The sequence below is a fragment of the Platichthys flesus genome, chromosome 16 (assembly GCF_949316205.1).
Source record: "Platichthys flesus chromosome 16, fPlaFle2.1, whole genome shotgun sequence".
NCBI classification, from domain to species: Eukaryota; Metazoa; Chordata; class Actinopteri; order Pleuronectiformes; family Pleuronectidae; genus Platichthys; species Platichthys flesus.
The window spans coordinates 11,014,473-11,031,488 of record NC_084960.1 but is presented as its reverse complement, the minus strand read 5'-3'; the positions used below and the strand labels follow the sequence as shown (position 1 = coordinate 11,031,488).

Below are 17,016 nucleotides of genomic sequence, written 5' to 3'. Positions count from 1 at the left end.
TCTTGCCGCAGAGACAGACAAACACAGTGACACAAAAAAACATCTTCTTTAGCACCAGTGAGGACCAAATCATGTCAAATGAACGTTTGCCGCTCGAATGTCAACATGTTAACAACCAGAGACACACAAAAAAACGCTGAGCAGGGCAGATAAAGTGATGAGGCGTGAGATGTCACCTTGTATTTAAGGTCTGCAGTGAAGACGTGAGAGCGGTATCATCAGATTGCTTCTTGCCCTGAAATATCACCAACCTGGAGGTATGTCATAGCAAGTACATACCAGTGGATGGGGCATTGATGTGACATATACAGTACTGTAGTGTTTTGGAACATGGAGGGCTCCAAAAGCTTAATATCAAACTGATGGAGGGAAGCAGTCCAATAAAGGAAACAACCTTATCCATTCAAGTAAGTGTCGGGTTCAGTAACTAGCTACACATGTTGAATACTAATCAAGGTAATTCTCTGAGAAAACTGCAGTTGAAGGGTAAAAAGGACAATTTATCATTCCTGCACACAGGAAATTAATTACGGTGCTTGTGTCGAATTAATATGCCAGGCCAGTGCACAACTGCCCTGCGATTGTAATTATGGTGAATCTGCACATGCAAATGAATCTGACAACGTCTCGGATTTATTCAGCCTGCGTCTTTGTAAAACATTAGGTAGCAACTATAGTTCATCCATGATCTGAAAAGTCCCACTTAGCGGACTCGTAACACAGCTTGACAGCCTGTTCCTGTCTGTGAGCAGATCTGTCCTGTTTTTATAAGTGGTCATTGTGAAGTGGCGCAATCCTCGTTCCTTGAGGATCAATTGGAGCACACTCAAACAGTGAAATAAACAAAAACTAAAATAAAATATAAAATATTTTTAACTGGAATATTTCCCTTTGGTAAATGTGCTTTGTGCCCACTGTTGCTTGTCCTCTTCCTCGCCATTCTTCTGATTGTTGTACAGCCACAAAAGCTATTTCAGCGGCTGTTGAAGAATCTTAAATAGTGTACCACAATCCCACCACGTACATGAACATGATGTAATAAATATTGTTCGGGCGGCGGTAAAAGTCCAGTTCCTTTCACTGAAAACTTGCTGTTCAGGTCTTTTTGTTTGTTTGTCAGTGGCGAGGTGTTAACCATTGAAGCATACTCGTCCAACTTGGAATCCAAACTTCTGGTTGCTGCGGCCAAAATCGACCGGAGCCACATCCATGATAGGGAGCAGCTCTGCCGAGGGGGAGTCGATCTCTAGCACTGTCCTCTCCTGACCTTTGCGGGACTGAAAAAGAAAAGTGAAAGTGGGCTGAAACCTTCTGGATTTGCCTGATTTAATTCAAGAAACCAGCACTGCGCACTCTAGCATTAATTTCACTAACGAAAACCATACGACCTTTATTCACATGACTAAGATGGGATGGAACTGAGACACTAACTGTGACATGCGAAGAACAAGAATACAATTTCATTCAAAAATAACAACGACACAAGAATCTCTCGGAAATAAATAGGTTCAGTGACGAAAAATAGAGCTGCAGATTAACAATATGATTAAACCTAATGTTGACTCTATATATCAAGACTGAGAATAAGACTACAACTGTTGTGCCTTATTTCTCATGAAGATGTGTTCTTCAGAGGCAGGATTGCAGTTGGACGAGGGGTCTGTTTATTTCAGCATCTGCACCAGTATTTATGTTCCTCCATCTGAGGCTTGTTGCCAGTGCTGATGTGGGCACGTGCATGTGTTCCCGGAAGTCTTTTCCCAGAGTGCATGTGAAGTGCGTCTCATTCTCACATTGTATGTGTGCGTGTTTGCTTCCTGAAGCTCCAATCTCTCCAGCATGTTCTTATGTGTTCTTAGGTATGTTGTTTCGGGTGTGTAACGATACAAGTGGGAGTTGGTTGTCAACAGACTGCAGCCAAGTTCGGTCAAAGCAAGTTAAGGAACATTGCTCATTCAGAGGTCGAGTTGACCCCAATACAACTAAAATTGACACCACTATACTCTCACTTTTGCCTAAATCCCCATTAAAGGTATTTAACGTCTGCCACTTATTGAATCAAGCAAGAGTTAATGAGAGCAACACAGCTGATAAACTGATCCCATATGTCCCGATAGTCCCTGTCCCACCACTGACCTGGCATCCGTCATGCACAGCGGTGATGAAGGGACTTTTGGCTTGTGTCAGCTCCTCATCGTTGCTGCCTCTGAAGCGGAGGGCGTGCTGGTGGGAGCGGGACGTGCTGTCGAACCATCCCGCCGAGTTCTGGCACGTGTAGGTGAAGCTCTGCTTGGCCGTGGCACTCAGTAGTTTCAGGAAGGTCAGCTGAACTACATGCACAGGGTTCCCATCCCTGTCGTTGTAGGAGAACTGGATGACACCAATACACAGATGTTAGAGTGCTGCACAGACCAAGGGGATGCATATGTACTACAGCCACATATTCATTACAGCAATAGCCAAATCTCAATCGAATGATTACTATGAAGGCACAGAGCCTCAGAAACATAAGGGTGTCTAATTGCATTTAAGTTGGCCCTGAAGTGCAGACAGCAACAACTAAGAAAACATAATGGTGAATACATAAGAAAACAAAATGGCAAATAACTAAGAAAACACAACTGCACAAAAGAAAACACAACAGCACATAAATAGGAAAACACAACAGCAAAGAAATAAGAAAACACAATGAATTCACAAATTACAAAACACTTCAGATCACAAAAAATGTGAGTGCATCCATCCAATCAGCAACAACCCTTGTCCATAGATGATACTTACATTCTCTATTACAAATGAATGCTTTTGTGTTTTGTGATCTATATTTGTGTTTTGTGAGTTATTTTTCATTATTTATTTTGATTTTTATCGTGTTTTTGGTTTGTGCATTGCTGTGGTGTTTTGTTACTGGCCATTGTGTTGCTTTATTCATGAGTTATATTTTTAGTTTATTTTGATATATTTTTGTGTGGTTGCTGTTGTGATGTGTGCTTCAGGGCCACTATAGTATTTCCATTACAGTTATAATTATAAATCTCCCCAGCTTGTGTTAATGAGGGAATTCTTGTATGCAGGAAAGAAGACAAGTTCAGCAACTTCTCTATAGAATCAGAAAGTGAGAATAATAAAGGAGGGAAAACAACACAGCTTATCCCAGCACTCTGTGTGAGAAATCCAGTGTGTTCCAATTGTGCTGGCAGCTCTGTGATTATGTGAGTGGGTTATGAGACCTCTGATCAGGTGCACATGAAAAGCCAGCGCTGGAAGCGTGCTGCACTGAATACAGATCAATGAGACAGAGCTGCCTATGACTCTGTGCAAATCTGACTCCTGAAACCTACTCATGACAATATCAGATCAACATTGTAATTGCACATAGACTAATGAATGATTGCCAATTATGTAGGGAGGTCATTTACTATTTCAAACAAGCACAGACGTCTACACATTCTTTGCATATGCATAAATATCACTCGAGCCCAAATTGGACGAGTGGTTTAGCTAAAAATAGAGCCTGGCATTTGGAGCTTGATAAATTAATAGCAGGAGGTAAGGTTGGATGTTTTTGTGTGCATTTGTTTTATACCTGCTTTCCTCTCCTGTACTGGCTGTACCAGCTTCCGGGCGTCTCTTTGTTCCACGCCGCTAATTTAACCTAGACACACAGAGGGGGAGCGGGAGGATGTTAAAAAAAAGAATTTAGGCTCAAGGGATATAGGCAGTTGTTTGCACGCTGATGTAATATGATGAGGTCGGCTTTGTGGAGGCTGACAGTAACACATTGGAGGCTTACCATCTCTGTCCTCTTGTCAGGGTAAAGACATGTCTCTCCGTCAGCTGTGAAGTTGCAGTAGACCTTGATGGAGTCGCGGTGACAGCCCTGGTTAGGATCTATCCAGTATTCACCTACGAAGTGCACAAAAAAAGACATCAGTCAAGGTCTGGATATTATTTTAAAAAGACAACAATTAGACGATGATGTAGAAATAACAAGCAGATCTTTGACTTAAACAGGGTGTCTCCTAAGCTAGATTTCCTTGGATACAACTTTTTAAGATGATGACAATTTGTTGGTGAGCTAGGCCTCAAGCAATACTCACCATCTTTGTAGTGAGGCTGAACCATTATGAGCTCTTTGCAGGTTCGTGCAGGGCTCTCAAAAGTTCCCAGAGGCCTTCTCATCAACTCCACATCGTTTTTCATAGAAGACAGGGTAGCAAAGACTTCTTCCATTCCCTCTGCGTCCTCTAGAGGCTGATCCCCCTGAAGGAACTCCTCCATGTCCAGATCCACATCCTCCTGCCTGGACGGGGCTGCCCCTCCTGCACGATCGGAGTGCCTCCGTTTTTTCCGCTTGCCCTCCCTGATAGGCAGGGGCTGAATCATTGTCGCGGGGGGTCCCTGGAAGTAGCATAGAGAGGTGAGTAAGAGGTGAATGAGAAAGACAGAAAGGGAATAAAGTTGGCACTGATGAGGCCATGATGTGGATCATTGGATGTACTCACCGGGGAACCTGGTGGGCCAGCAGGGCCTGTATCCCCTCTGGGACCAACGATACCCTGAAGAATAAAAGAGGACAAAACTTTGTGTCAATCACGTCTCACCTGGAGCCTCTCTCACACCACTTTGCTAAACCCTGGCTTTATCCAGGCAGATATGTCTGCTGCTTTATAGGATTATCCAGCTTTGTGCATCAGCACTCTGTGGTCAAAGCCTTGGCTCACAAGACACACTATAGTGGTTTTCATAACATCACACACCCCAGAACCAAATCCTATTAAAAGGGCCCATTGGAAAAAGGCAGAAGTGGCTGTACAGCAGGCTTTTAGTTCCAAAGACATGCGGTAAACAAAGTAGAGAATTAGGATTATGAAGCATGGCACATTTAAGCCAACACACACACTTTACCCCTATTCCCCAACATATGCTCCCAGCAACTGCAAACCAAATCTGAGGCCAGAGTACAGGAATTATAATGTAGAATTAAGATGTATTAATGCACTTACCGTGTCTCCCTTTGATCCTTTCTCACCTAAAGCACCCTAATAGTGAAAGAGAGAAGTAAGCAAACATTGAAATATAAATACAATCTATTTGAACTTTAAAAATGATCTGATTACTCAAATAAGCACAGCCAAGTAAAGATGTGGTCAGAAGTTGAACTCTGCTAACATTGAACTAAAGACATGACTGTTTGTTGTCTGGATGGAATAGATGCTTTACTCCTTGTTGATGGAATCCTCAGCGGAAATGTCTTTTTAATGAGTTTGCTCATTTGCTTTAACGGAGAGACAATATCTAAAACCATTGACTGCCATTGTTACGGTCTTCACTTCACAAATGTGGCGACAGGTACAAAATGTTACATGGTTCAACTATTCCAATTTCCCATTTATTTTTGATTCTCGATTTGTAGTTTAGACACGAGTTCAGCACAACACAACAATAATCGTACGTATGTAAGCAGTATTTATCGAAAAAGTGAAGATAAATAAATATATTCATACAAGGTGTTCGTATATTGTTCTGCACATGTTTTTGAATTGAAAACTCAAAGCATCTATGGTAGCTGGAAACATAATCAATCATACAAACGGATCATAGAAAAAACCTTTTGTTACATCTATCACTTACTGATAGTCCGGGTGGACCTGGTGGGCCAGTGGGACCAGGTTGGCCGGACCCTCCCTACATATAAAGACAAATCAATATTTTTACTGAACTGAGTTTCCTTTGTACATTAATGTATCATATACATCATGTTGCTGCCCTAAAGTATGTACCCCGTCTCCTTTAGGTCCATGTGCACCCTCTGTCCCTGGCAGGCCTCTGTCTCCCTTCTCACCAAACTCTCCCGGGGGGCCAATTAGACCAATCAGCCCACCATGACCCTGCAGACAGAGATGTGGTTCATCAGCATGGTTTCCCACGGTTTATAACCGTACACTGTGTTTTTTATATTATGGATGGACTAAACACTCACTTTATCTCCCTTCGTTCCAGGGTCTCCTCTTAATCCTAGAAGTCCAGGTGGCCCCTGTTGATAATACCAGATTTATTAGTTGGCCACATCAATGCTGTAAACTCTTGTCAATGATATTTGGTTTGTTTGTGTTAATTTATAAAAATACTAAAATTTAAAATGTTAATTCATTATCATTATTTTCATGTCCCAACCCTTCTCTTATTTGATGGGCTCCATTATCAGGCAAATATAAGGATCTTACTAATGGTCCTGGTGGTCCAGTTTGTCCTGGTGGCCCATTTAACCCTTGTTCACCCTGGAAAAACAAAGGAATTAATGATAACAGTATGTACACAAATCATATAAACATAAACACAAATTATGTCATGTTGACTGTTGTCAGTGTGAACTAACCCCAGGACCTGGGATGCCTCGAAGACCTTCTGGACCAGACCTTCCTGGATGGCCTTGGGGTCCCACAGGGCCTGTCTTACCTACTGGACCTGTGGTTCCTGTTGTCCCCTGCAGAGAAATGGGAGAGTGACAGACAAGGAGACATTAGAGCAAATTAAATTAGAACAGATTTGTTGAAAGGCAACATTTAAACCCACAGAGAACTAGTCCTTACCATGGCTCCCTTCATGCCTTGCTTCCCTTCTTTTCCTGCAGCCCCTATATGACCCTGAAGTAAAGAAAGACAATATTGCTAAGATGATTACAAATTATTAACTCAAACAAAACTACAAGGAAACACACATATAGCTACATACATATACATGCATACAAAGATATACAATACACTAAGCTCACCCTCCGACCAGGAGGTCCCGAGGGACCTGGCTCTCCAGAGGCTCCAGGGGGTCCCTATAGATAAACAAAGATAATTACATTTTCATCTAATCACAAAACACTGATAAGAAAGCCCAACCACAGTAACGAAGACACAGAGTTTCACAAAGACTTAAGGTAAGCGCACAAGAGATGCTATCGTAGACAATGTAGGCAGTGAATAAAAGAGAAATACTGCTTACTGCTTTGCCAGGATCTCCATTGTCTCCCTTAGGCCCTGGTCCACCATCTACCCCCTGATGGAAGAAATGTCAAGAGGTAGAAGTTATCAAAAATGAATCAAAATGTTTTTTGGATAAAAATAACCATAATGATAAATCTCACATTGACGCCAGGTTCTCCGGTTGGTCCCGAATCTCCAGGAAATCCAATAGGGCCCTAAGGGAAAAAAAACAGTTATGAACGATCATACGTGTGACATTAACAGAATGACTGATCCAACAATCAGAGCAAGAAAATGTCAATGAACCAGAGAGACAGACTCACAAGGACGCCTTTGGATCCGTCCTCGCCTGGTACTCCTCTGGGTCCCGGAGGCCCAGATGCACCGGGAGGGCCAAAGTCACCCTTCTCCCCCACATCGCCTCTAGCACCCTGGGACAACAGAAAAATGAGTTTACGATCAGTGAAAGGGCAGAGAGAGAAAGCAAAGAAAGGATGACGTTGAGCGACCCAGGAAGTAGGGAGGGAGTTTGTGACTCACAGCAGTGCCAGGCTGTCCAGCTGAACCCGGGTTTCCAGCCTCACCGTCCTCACCCTAGTAGAGAGAGGACAATTAGCAAAAAAAACACACCAAACACACCCACAGACTCGCAAACTCACATACACAAACTACTACCATCTCACTTAATGTGCACAGGCACACGCACTGTAGGGGATAATATTGATGCTGACCTTCTCTCCAACAAGTCCAGGCTGACCAACTCCACCAGGCGTTCCGTGTGGACCCTGGGGCAGGAGGAGAGAGAACAGATTGAATCAAAATCCTATAAAACAGGGACGAGTTTGAAATATTCATATTGATTCTTGAAAATCAGGTTCTTGGTGCAGTATTTATTTATTTATCCATTGGGTCTGGTTTGTCAGCAGTTCTGCCGAGCCAATGCTGAAACTGGAACATAATTATCACAACACAGGGAAAAATACTGAGTGTCAGATTTGCTGTGTGGATAGTATCCGAGTCACACAAGAGGGTGGATGCTGTTTCCCTTCTCTCTCCCTCAGTTGGTTTGGGTTTTCTGTGCATGTTAGCGTGCACACGTGCATGGCAGCATGTTGTGCTTTGTGTTTTGAGACAAACCCGTAAAAGCAACTCTCGGAGCAGGAGAGCTGAGCACAGCCGTGCACTGCCGCTGAGCTCCTGCTGTCAGCTTCTTTCCTCACACGCCAACCCAACTCCATTTTTACTCTTTTCCACTATTCCTTTATCAGTCACTTAATGGATCCCACCATCTCTGCACCGATGTATTACCACACTTCCTATGATGAAGCACTACCGCGGCTCACACGGCTTTCTGCAACACTGCTGAATAATTGACCGGTATGAGAGGCTGTGGAGAGATGGCCATTACTTGAGGTAAATATAACTGCATCTCAGAGATGATAGTCTAATACATCTTAATGATTCATAGAGTAGTAAATATAACTCCCTCCCAGGGATTATAGCCTAATACTGTTTAATAATTCAAGTTTTCAAAGGTCTGTGGCAGGACGTGTTCAAACAAAGAGACAGTATATGTAGATATGAAGGGGCTGGAAACAAGTTACTGTTCAATTTGAACTTCAGACAATACCTTGTCTCCTTGATTCCAGAGATGATTCACTGTCATATTTTCTTTATGCCTCGCAGAATATCACAAATACAATATTCAGGCAGTGTGTGTCATTTCAAAATTCTCTTTTTTAACGTCAGATTCATAAAAACTTTTTGAGACACAAAGAGTAAACTAAAATAAATAATGACTTGGCCTTAATGGTACCTTTAAAAAAACAAAAAAACATCTAGAACGAAGAATAAGAAGCCTGACTTTTGCGCCTGATGGAAATTCTAGCTGCATGTCCAGAGGTTATTCTCCAGCCTTAATGAGACTGTTCCCATTCAGTTTGTTACTGACGTCTTGTCCATATCTAAATACAAATATGTGGTTATAAACAAATAACATAAAAAAGTAAATTAAAGTTTACCTCTCCACCATTGGGTCCCTGAGGGCCTCGTGGGCCATGCTGGCCTGGGGGTCCCTGTGGAAAGAGAAATGAAATGTTTTTTTTAATAGATGTCTGTGAAACAACAAAGCTGTTTACAGACACGAACTCCAGAGAATGTTCTCACAACTCGGTCCAGAGGTTTCCTTTCATACATGAACAGCACAGTAGGGGATTCTCATCTCAGGCGCATTCATAATAATGCGGATATCTCCGGGGTGTTCAGGTGAGGGGTGGTGCAGCATGTGAAGGAAATATGTAGCGTCTAAATTCTGCTCACGTGTTGTTTACAGCACATCGACTCCGACATTGGCTCTTGTCACTAAAAACTCTTGAGCACTTCATCAGTGTCTTCTTCTACGTGTGTGGCAACATCTCGTGCTGTTTTGTCACATCAGCGGATTTTGGACATTCTTCTGAGTTTTTACTTGGAGAATGTCTGGAGATTCTAGGGAGTTCAGTGCATATCTGAAAGCAGATTAACAATATCCTTTATTGTTAAAATACACAAAGAGATACAAACTGAATTTAAATCAGAGGTTGGCTTGTGCTTCTGAAATTAAATGGGAGTTAGGAGTCAGCCTATGGTGGATTGCTTATGCAGTGGCCCCAGTCTCTATGATCATTATCACTGTGACATGATGAAGACGTCCAGACAGGTCATTACCCTCGATATGACACAGGCGCTGATTCTTTCACATTTTCACCACCTACTCCCTCTCCCTTATTCTCGCTTATTAATAAGAAACCTCCAGCCTGTGATGTGCGAGACCATATTCTCTCAACCACAGTGTCGGCATGTGATTTGACTCTTCTGTGCCGCTCAAGAGAGCGCCGAGCAATTAATCCTAACTGTGCTCGGCTTCAATTTCAGTTGAGTAGATGTTGAGCTGTGCTCTGAATCCTTCTGAAGTCTTGCGGGGAGCCCTGTGCTGTAAAAACACTGAGACAGAAAAGACAGACGATCTGCCCAGAGAGGGACTGTGTGCGTGAAAATACTCGAGCATTAGAGGGGAGAATTCTGTGATCCGCAGCGCTCACACATGTACGAAACTTATCCACTGAGTTCTGCATCTTTCCTCTCTCTCTGTCACTCTCTCTCTCTCTCTCTCTCTGTCTCTCTCTCTCTCTCTCTCCCTCCCTCCTTCTCTCTCTCTCCCCTTCCCTCCTTTGTTTTGGTTCCATTTTGATGCGTTCCCTCCCTAATCTGGCTGTGGAGAAGAAGGGGCTATAGAGAATCTTGTTGAGCGTGTGTTCATGGTTGACAGCGTGGTGAGATGACTGTCACAAAGGAAGATGCTCATTAGACAGCCAAGGCAGAGGCTAATCTGATTAGCAGCTGTCACAGCGTCTTCTTGCTCACAATCAGCGCCCCGCCTCTTCCTTCCACTCGGCTGCTCCACTGCATCATCTCTGTCGCTGTCTCTCTCTTTCTCTCTCTTCTTCCATTCTGTTTTAAATCTTGTTCCCCCTTTATAGACAGGACCTTCTCTTTCTTGCACATGAGGCCGGAGTCTATTTTGTCATTGACACATGAGTTGAGATTGTTGATGGTTGAAAGGCTCGTTTTTTACTTAAGGCTGTATTTTTTCATCCCTAGCACAGTGACACACTATTCATAATGAGCAATAGTGATATGTTTGATGAGTTTGCATCAAGTGAACTGCTAAGGACAGCTAGTTAGAAGGGCTAATGGGGATGTTCACTTCCTTGAAGCAGGCTTCGCCCAGATGTTAACAGTGTCATTGTGTCATATTCATATGAATATACTGTTGTCAATACCATTTATTGCGTAGGTCACATCTATGATCAAGTTAGAGTCTCTGACAAACCTCAGCCCAATCTGAACGTCTTTGGACTTTGCGAGGAAGCCGTCGTACCCTGAGAAAACCCCCCACAGACACGGGGAGAACATGTAAACTGCACGCAGCCCATTACTGCTGCGAGGCAACAGTGCGAGCCACCACGGTAACCCTTTATATGAAATATAATATTATCAACTCCATACAATTGAGCTGTTCCATTTCCTGGGCCTTGATATTCTGCACGCCGGCTCAGTACCATGACTTACGAGGATATTTATCTGGGTCAGAGCCATCATTAACCGTATTTGTTGAATCTCAGCATTTTCCTGATATGACAAGAAAAATGTTCTGCTTTTAAAGAAAAATGTCTATTCTTAGCCAATCTTAAAGTCCCCTCGGCTCCTAAACAGCTGAGAGTGTGAGTGTTGTCAAGGCTGCTGCAATGGCAATATACTGCTCTTAACTCTGGAATGTCTTTATCTAAATGAATTGATTCTCGTGTGTATTAGATGCATTGTGTTCAAGATCAAAAGGATGGAAGGCTTTACTCTGAAGATCGGTGCGACTTATCAAGGACCAGAGCAAACTGAGCCCCACTCACGAGGGTGGTAAACGTTAACGATTATCGGCAGAGGAAAAGGGTTTGTTCATGAAACAGAAACATAGCAGCAGAATCAGCACAGATGGCGCTAACAATGAGCTGTTGTGGCTTGTCTGTGTACCAGCTATAGTTCATCGGCTGCTGCTACCTTGGACCTGTACAATACTGTAATTACAGTGGCGTCGATCTGGGAACTGTGGGGAAAACCGGGTAGGACGAATCCAGGAAGACTCTCAGGAACATAATATTTTCTCTTCTTTGCTTTTAATTACAGCCATTTGCTTCTATAATGGACTGTTCGAGTAATTCAATTCCCTCGTCTTGAGAAATAACAATTAAGCATGAAATTATTCTATTACAGTATGTGTCTCTAATATGAAGGCACTATGAGATGTATTCTCTAATACAGTGGAATCCAGTAATTATGCCATTATGTATAACATCATATGTAATTGCAGAATAATAGGATTATGTGTAATGTACTCCCATTTATATTAACATATGCGCTGATTTTTTTATTGGGGTATTGCCATTATATTGGGGCCAGGGCCATTTTGTACAGTAAGTAATCCGTTTGACCTTGCCTGCGTTATTCTGCATCTATTGCCTATTTAATCTGTGCATCGCCTCCTTTGTCAAAATCAACTTCCAACTAATGACATTTAACATACACTAACACGTGGGATACCACACCCAAACCAGACTGGCCTCCAGTAGAGCCCATACCTCTGCAGAGGAAACTCATATATACCAGTCCTCTACACAATAATAGAAGAAGAATCAAATAATAATGAAATAATTCAAATCAGGATCCAATAATTAATTTCGGGGAAATTAGTGAAAACGCCATTTCAAAGAAAGTGAAAAGAAATCCCTGCATCCGCCCCCTGATCCAGATCTGCACCAAAAGGAGTTCATGCCCCATCGGTTCAAATAATTAGCTAACGCAGGAACAAACAAACGAATGCAGATGAAAACATAACCTCCTTGGCCGAGGTAATATAAGACGAGCGCTGAAAAAACATATGCCACTAGTACAAAAGGTCTTGTCTAATTATCTCTGCACATTTGGTGACCTCACACCAGAAGCCTGTGTATTCACAAACATAGAACTATGCCTCGGGAGTTTCCTACCCATAAACATAACAGTATTTGCAACATATTCCAAATCTTTCTACAGAATAATCAGTTGTTTTTCTACTGACTAATTCATACATGTTTGATCCTGATCAAGATCTTTGAATTTTAGGAAGAAATGTAGAAAAAGTAGAGGAAGGAGAGAACCACATTCAGAGAAAAGCTGAGACAAGTGATAATAAAGGAAAGTGCAAGATGTTAGAAAAGTGTTGTTGAGAACAGACTTGACTCTGACACTGCACATCAGCAGTGGATTTGAGTCGAGTGTTGAATGTGCTTTGCGTTTCTCACCATCGAGCCAACGTGTCCGTTCTCTCCCTTCTCCCCTGGTAGTCCTGGCATTCCCTACAATTGCAGATATGTTGAGCAAGCAGTATCAGGCATGGCATAGAAATAAATTGAAACCTAAGAATAAAGATACAGCCAGTCTGGGAGTAGATAGTAATGTCTACCTGTAGTCCAGAAGGACCAGATGCCCCCTTAAAGCCTCTTTGTCCTTCATCTCCTTTCGCTCCGTTCATTCCCTGCTGCCCACGAGGACCTGGCTCACCATCTGCGCCCTGAGACATTCACAGACGGGTCAACACTCCACATACCAAGCTGACCTTTCATATGAAGAAATATCTTGACGTGATGCATTCTGAGTAATCACAACATACGGTTGGTCCTGACTGGCCGACAGGTCCTTGAATTCCAAGAGGACCTGGGGGTCCCTGGAAAAGCACAGTAACAGTTAAATACACAGAGACATGATTAAAACCATCTGCTAATTCCACCAGAGGCTGCACTGTCCAAACAAAATTAATTACAAGTTATCCCGAACCGATTATCAGCCTCCTGGCGATGCAAAGTAACGATGTGATGTTAGAACAAAACGTTCATACTCACAGATTCTCCTTTGTCTCCTTTGCTGCCCTTCTGGCCTGGTCCTCCTGTTTCTCCCTATGGAGAAAAAAAGCATGCACACGTAAAGAAAGAGTCCATAACAAGCATTTTACAGCAGCACTCCAGGCTATGCGTGTTGTCCAATGTAAACACCTTGTCTCCATCCTCTCCTGGAGGTCCAGCAGGTCCTGCAGCTCCTGGCAGCCCTAGAGGTCCAACTTCCCCATCATGCCCAGCCGGGCCCACAGGCCCCTTATCTCCCTAGGGAACAGATGGGAAAACAGAACACATTTAGCAAATGCTCAAATATTTATTATTCACATGTAACAGCATGACACATTGATTAATTGACACACCAGAGAAGAAAATCACATCCAAGAAAGCAGGCTTGTTCATATTCATATTTTCTCCCTCCTTCTCTCTCTCTGTTTCTTTTACCTCTCTACTGCTCCTTGTCTCATAATGAAATGTTCCAGAAGCGAGAGCACGTTGTTTATACCCAATGGTGGCAGGTGCAGGTAGAGGACAAGTTAGTGGACATGTCGCCTGAGAAGGAAATTTGCAATGTTTCAAATCTTACCGGCTCGCCTTTCTCTCCCATCGGCCCAGCAGGACCCACGCCACCGGACCGCCCCGGCTGCCCGATAGCGCCAGCCGACCCAGCGGGGCCCCTCTCTCCAGTAGCACCCTGAAAATAAGAGGAGGCAGACGGGTTAGGTGGCAATGTGACATGATTCACTTTTTGATTTAACGCCGTGGTCACGATCGCTGTTCACCATGGAAACAGCCTCCTGCTTCTTATGCCCTAGAATTCTACATCACATAAGCTGTGGAGAGACCGAGGGATGTGATGGGAAGCAATTTCATAAAATCAGGCTTACAGTCGATCCAGCAATACCAGGTAGACCCTCTCCTCCCTTCAGACCTGCAGGTCCCTGTGGAGACAGAGGCATAAACAGCCTTAACAATCAGGTGACAACCACATTCATTGTCCCATTCAAGATAAATGATAAGTGACTTAAGGTAGATCACAAATAATGTAGGAAGCACACATTTTGGAACATGACAGCATCATCGCTGAGCCCATCATTTAAATATAATAGATACAATCAAGTCAAAATACTATAATATAGGGAATGAATGTGAGGATTTTATGAGATGTATGGACTCTCGTGTTACCATGGCACCAGGTGTTCCTCTGCTCCCTCTGAAGCCTTGGAGCCCAGCAGGGCCACTTTTCCCGAAGGCTCCTGACGGTCCTGGGTCTCCCTGGAAACCACACATACACACTCATTTGATTAGATATAAGGCAAGTAGCCAGCAGACAGCAGGCCCCTTATGCAGTCATTAATCACATGAAACCAGCAAGTCACACCAAAAAAGGAACATTTATCTTTTATGAGCCATAATACACTCACCACTGCAAGGTTTCCTCTGTTATTTATTAGCAAATTAGAGGATAGGATGAGACCCAGGAGATAAGATATTCAGACAGTGCTGAGAGTCCTTGGGCTTTATCTAGTATAACAGTAATAAGGTGATGCTGATAAGTGATTATGATCCTGACATGACGTAAACCGCTCACCTTGGTACCCTCCTTTCCGGCAGCTCCCGGCAAACCATGCTCACCGGGCGGTCCTGGTGAACCTGGATGGCCCCTGTCTCCAGTTGGCCCCGTCTCACCAGATTTGCCCTGACGACAAAAGAGCGCAACAGCCCTCACATCGCGATTCATTAAAGACGTGCTCTCTGAAATGAAAAACTTCACAATCGGCCTGTTTATCGTCGGCTGATCCTCCTACCTGTGGTCCAACAACACCGGGGGGGCCAGGGGGGCCATTCTTGCCTTGGAAACCCTAAAGAACAAGACAAGGAAAAGTGACTCAGTCAAGTGTTGAAATAGAGACAGGATGCAGTATCTGACGACAGGTAGGGTTGTTTACTTGATTTAGTATCGACCGCTCTGACTTGAACCGAGGCGATTCAATGCTGAAGTCATAACTTTTGACTTGTTTACTGTGTCAACACATTCAGTAGATCATGTTTACTGTAGGTTAAAGCGGTGGTGTCCACCTGAATGAGGAAAATGTCATAGACTAAAGATGTGTCTTTATTGGGAGTAAAGGTGACTCACTGGTTCGCCTCTCTGGCCTGGATGACCTGGTATACCATCCTTTCCTGGTGGACCCTGTAATAGCGTGAGCATTAATATAGGTGAGCATAAAATGTGGAGTGAGGTAAAAATTTGTCCTCACAAATTTAGAGGACAAATTTAGCCTGTGATTTATTTTAAATCACAGGCTAAACACTACACGGTGCATGTTAGCCCACTCACATTAGGGCCTTTAGTTCCTGGTTCGCCATTTCTTCCCTGTGGTCCTTGGGGCCCCTGGAAAATAATAACACAGAAAGCTCTGACCCAAACCCCAGATTGTATTTTCTGGTGCTTGCCCTAAACTGATTTATGAGACTGTGAGACCAAGATTGCTTTTCAGGCTTGACATCTATATGGTCTTATGTAGACACTGTGTGCACGCCATAATCGGAGAGTCATGATGTTACCTGTTCTCCGGGGGATCCTGAAGGACCATCTTGCCCGGAAGAACCCTACCAGGTGGACAAGACAAATAAAAACAGTTACTGTACGAACAACAGGAGCCACTCAAACATTTTTAGCTCTCTGTCCGACAACGACTCTTCAGCTTCCCCAAGATGGTCTTTCAGGGTGAGCGTGTAAACTGAAGCATCCCCTGCCAAACAGAAGCTTCTCACGGCACCAGATGGCCTGTCATCTAGAAGGGAACAACAACCGGCTCTGGTACGCGGGCGGCGCATTCATTAATACTTTATGAGAAAGCCAGGTGTGTGTCTGTGTTTGTGCAACCGTATGTGAATATGTCTTTGTTTATGTCAGGATATGTGTGTGTGTGTGTGTGTGTGTGCATGTGTGCATGTGTATGTCAGCTTCAGCTCACCTTTTCTCCAGGCTTTCCAGTGGGTCCCTTTGCTCCTCTTCCCCCTCGGGCTCCCTGTCGGAAAACAAACAACCCTCTGATTAGCACATGCGTAGCTCGTCTGTCGGTGGAGGATAAATGATGTGAAAACAGTGATGCAACAGCGTGCCTCAGTCCCATGAGTCGTGGTGCAGCGATGGCGACTGATCAGAGCAAATACAGTTGTACAGTGACTGCACTTTTTGTATACTTACATTAGGACCCCTTTGGCCCCCAGACCCTGGTTGACCAGCTGGACCCTGCGTTATAGAGGTTAACGGTTATTTAGTCAACATACACTGCAGAAGTGAGAATATGATGTGGATTCAAATGTCAGTATAGTCCTCACCCTTCGTCCTTTCTCTCCCAGGACCCCCACCATACCAGGGAAGCCAAGTGATCCCTGAAGACACACGTAGAGGTTAATCGGCCTCAGCCTTCCATTCATCACACATCACCCCCAACGTCTCATTAACGCATAATTAACCACTGTATCAAATTAAAGTAAATCTAATCCGCGAGTCCAACACAGCCTTAAATACACCATTCATCAACATGTAATGAAATGGTGTCACTAAT

The 17,016-nt window shown here is 43.6% G+C and overlaps 1 protein-coding gene across 1 annotated transcript in view; it reads right to left on the bottom strand.

The window, feature by feature from the left end:
• Positions 1-615: 615 nt before the first annotated feature.
• The window catches only part of col5a3a (collagen, type V, alpha 3a), a 45,203-nt gene continuing 28,802 nt past the window's right edge, over positions 616-17,016 (bottom strand). The window contains exons 32-67 of the mRNA XM_062408880.1: positions 16,787-16,840; positions 16,653-16,697; positions 16,420-16,473; positions 16,007-16,051; positions 15,780-15,833; positions 15,579-15,632; positions 15,247-15,300; positions 15,030-15,137; positions 14,624-14,713; positions 14,326-14,379; positions 14,025-14,132; positions 13,598-13,705; positions 13,448-13,501; positions 13,219-13,272; positions 13,012-13,119; positions 12,851-12,904; positions 8,999-9,052; positions 7,709-7,762; positions 7,518-7,571; positions 7,301-7,408; positions 7,139-7,192; positions 6,997-7,050; positions 6,776-6,829; positions 6,594-6,647; positions 6,380-6,487; positions 6,228-6,281; positions 5,984-6,037; positions 5,784-5,891; positions 5,635-5,688; positions 5,007-5,042; positions 4,506-4,559; positions 4,101-4,401; positions 3,794-3,906; positions 3,587-3,655; positions 2,137-2,370; positions 616-1,277 (exon numbers count right to left, since the gene is read on the bottom strand). Of these exons, the coding sequence (XP_062264864.1) occupies positions 1,131-1,277; positions 2,137-2,370; positions 3,587-3,655; positions 3,794-3,906; positions 4,101-4,401; positions 4,506-4,559; positions 5,007-5,042; positions 5,635-5,688; positions 5,784-5,891; positions 5,984-6,037; positions 6,228-6,281; positions 6,380-6,487; positions 6,594-6,647; positions 6,776-6,829; positions 6,997-7,050; positions 7,139-7,192; positions 7,301-7,408; positions 7,518-7,571; positions 7,709-7,762; positions 8,999-9,052; positions 12,851-12,904; positions 13,012-13,119; positions 13,219-13,272; positions 13,448-13,501; positions 13,598-13,705; positions 14,025-14,132; positions 14,326-14,379; positions 14,624-14,713; positions 15,030-15,137; positions 15,247-15,300; positions 15,579-15,632; positions 15,780-15,833; positions 16,007-16,051; positions 16,420-16,473; positions 16,653-16,697; positions 16,787-16,840 (2,916 nt within the window). The 3' untranslated portion in view covers positions 616-1,130. The remainder of the gene's footprint in view (positions 1,278-2,136; positions 2,371-3,586; positions 3,656-3,793; positions 3,907-4,100; positions 4,402-4,505; positions 4,560-5,006; positions 5,043-5,634; positions 5,689-5,783; positions 5,892-5,983; positions 6,038-6,227; positions 6,282-6,379; positions 6,488-6,593; positions 6,648-6,775; positions 6,830-6,996; positions 7,051-7,138; positions 7,193-7,300; positions 7,409-7,517; positions 7,572-7,708; positions 7,763-8,998; positions 9,053-12,850; positions 12,905-13,011; positions 13,120-13,218; positions 13,273-13,447; positions 13,502-13,597; positions 13,706-14,024; positions 14,133-14,325; positions 14,380-14,623; positions 14,714-15,029; positions 15,138-15,246; positions 15,301-15,578; positions 15,633-15,779; positions 15,834-16,006; positions 16,052-16,419; positions 16,474-16,652; positions 16,698-16,786; positions 16,841-17,016) is intronic.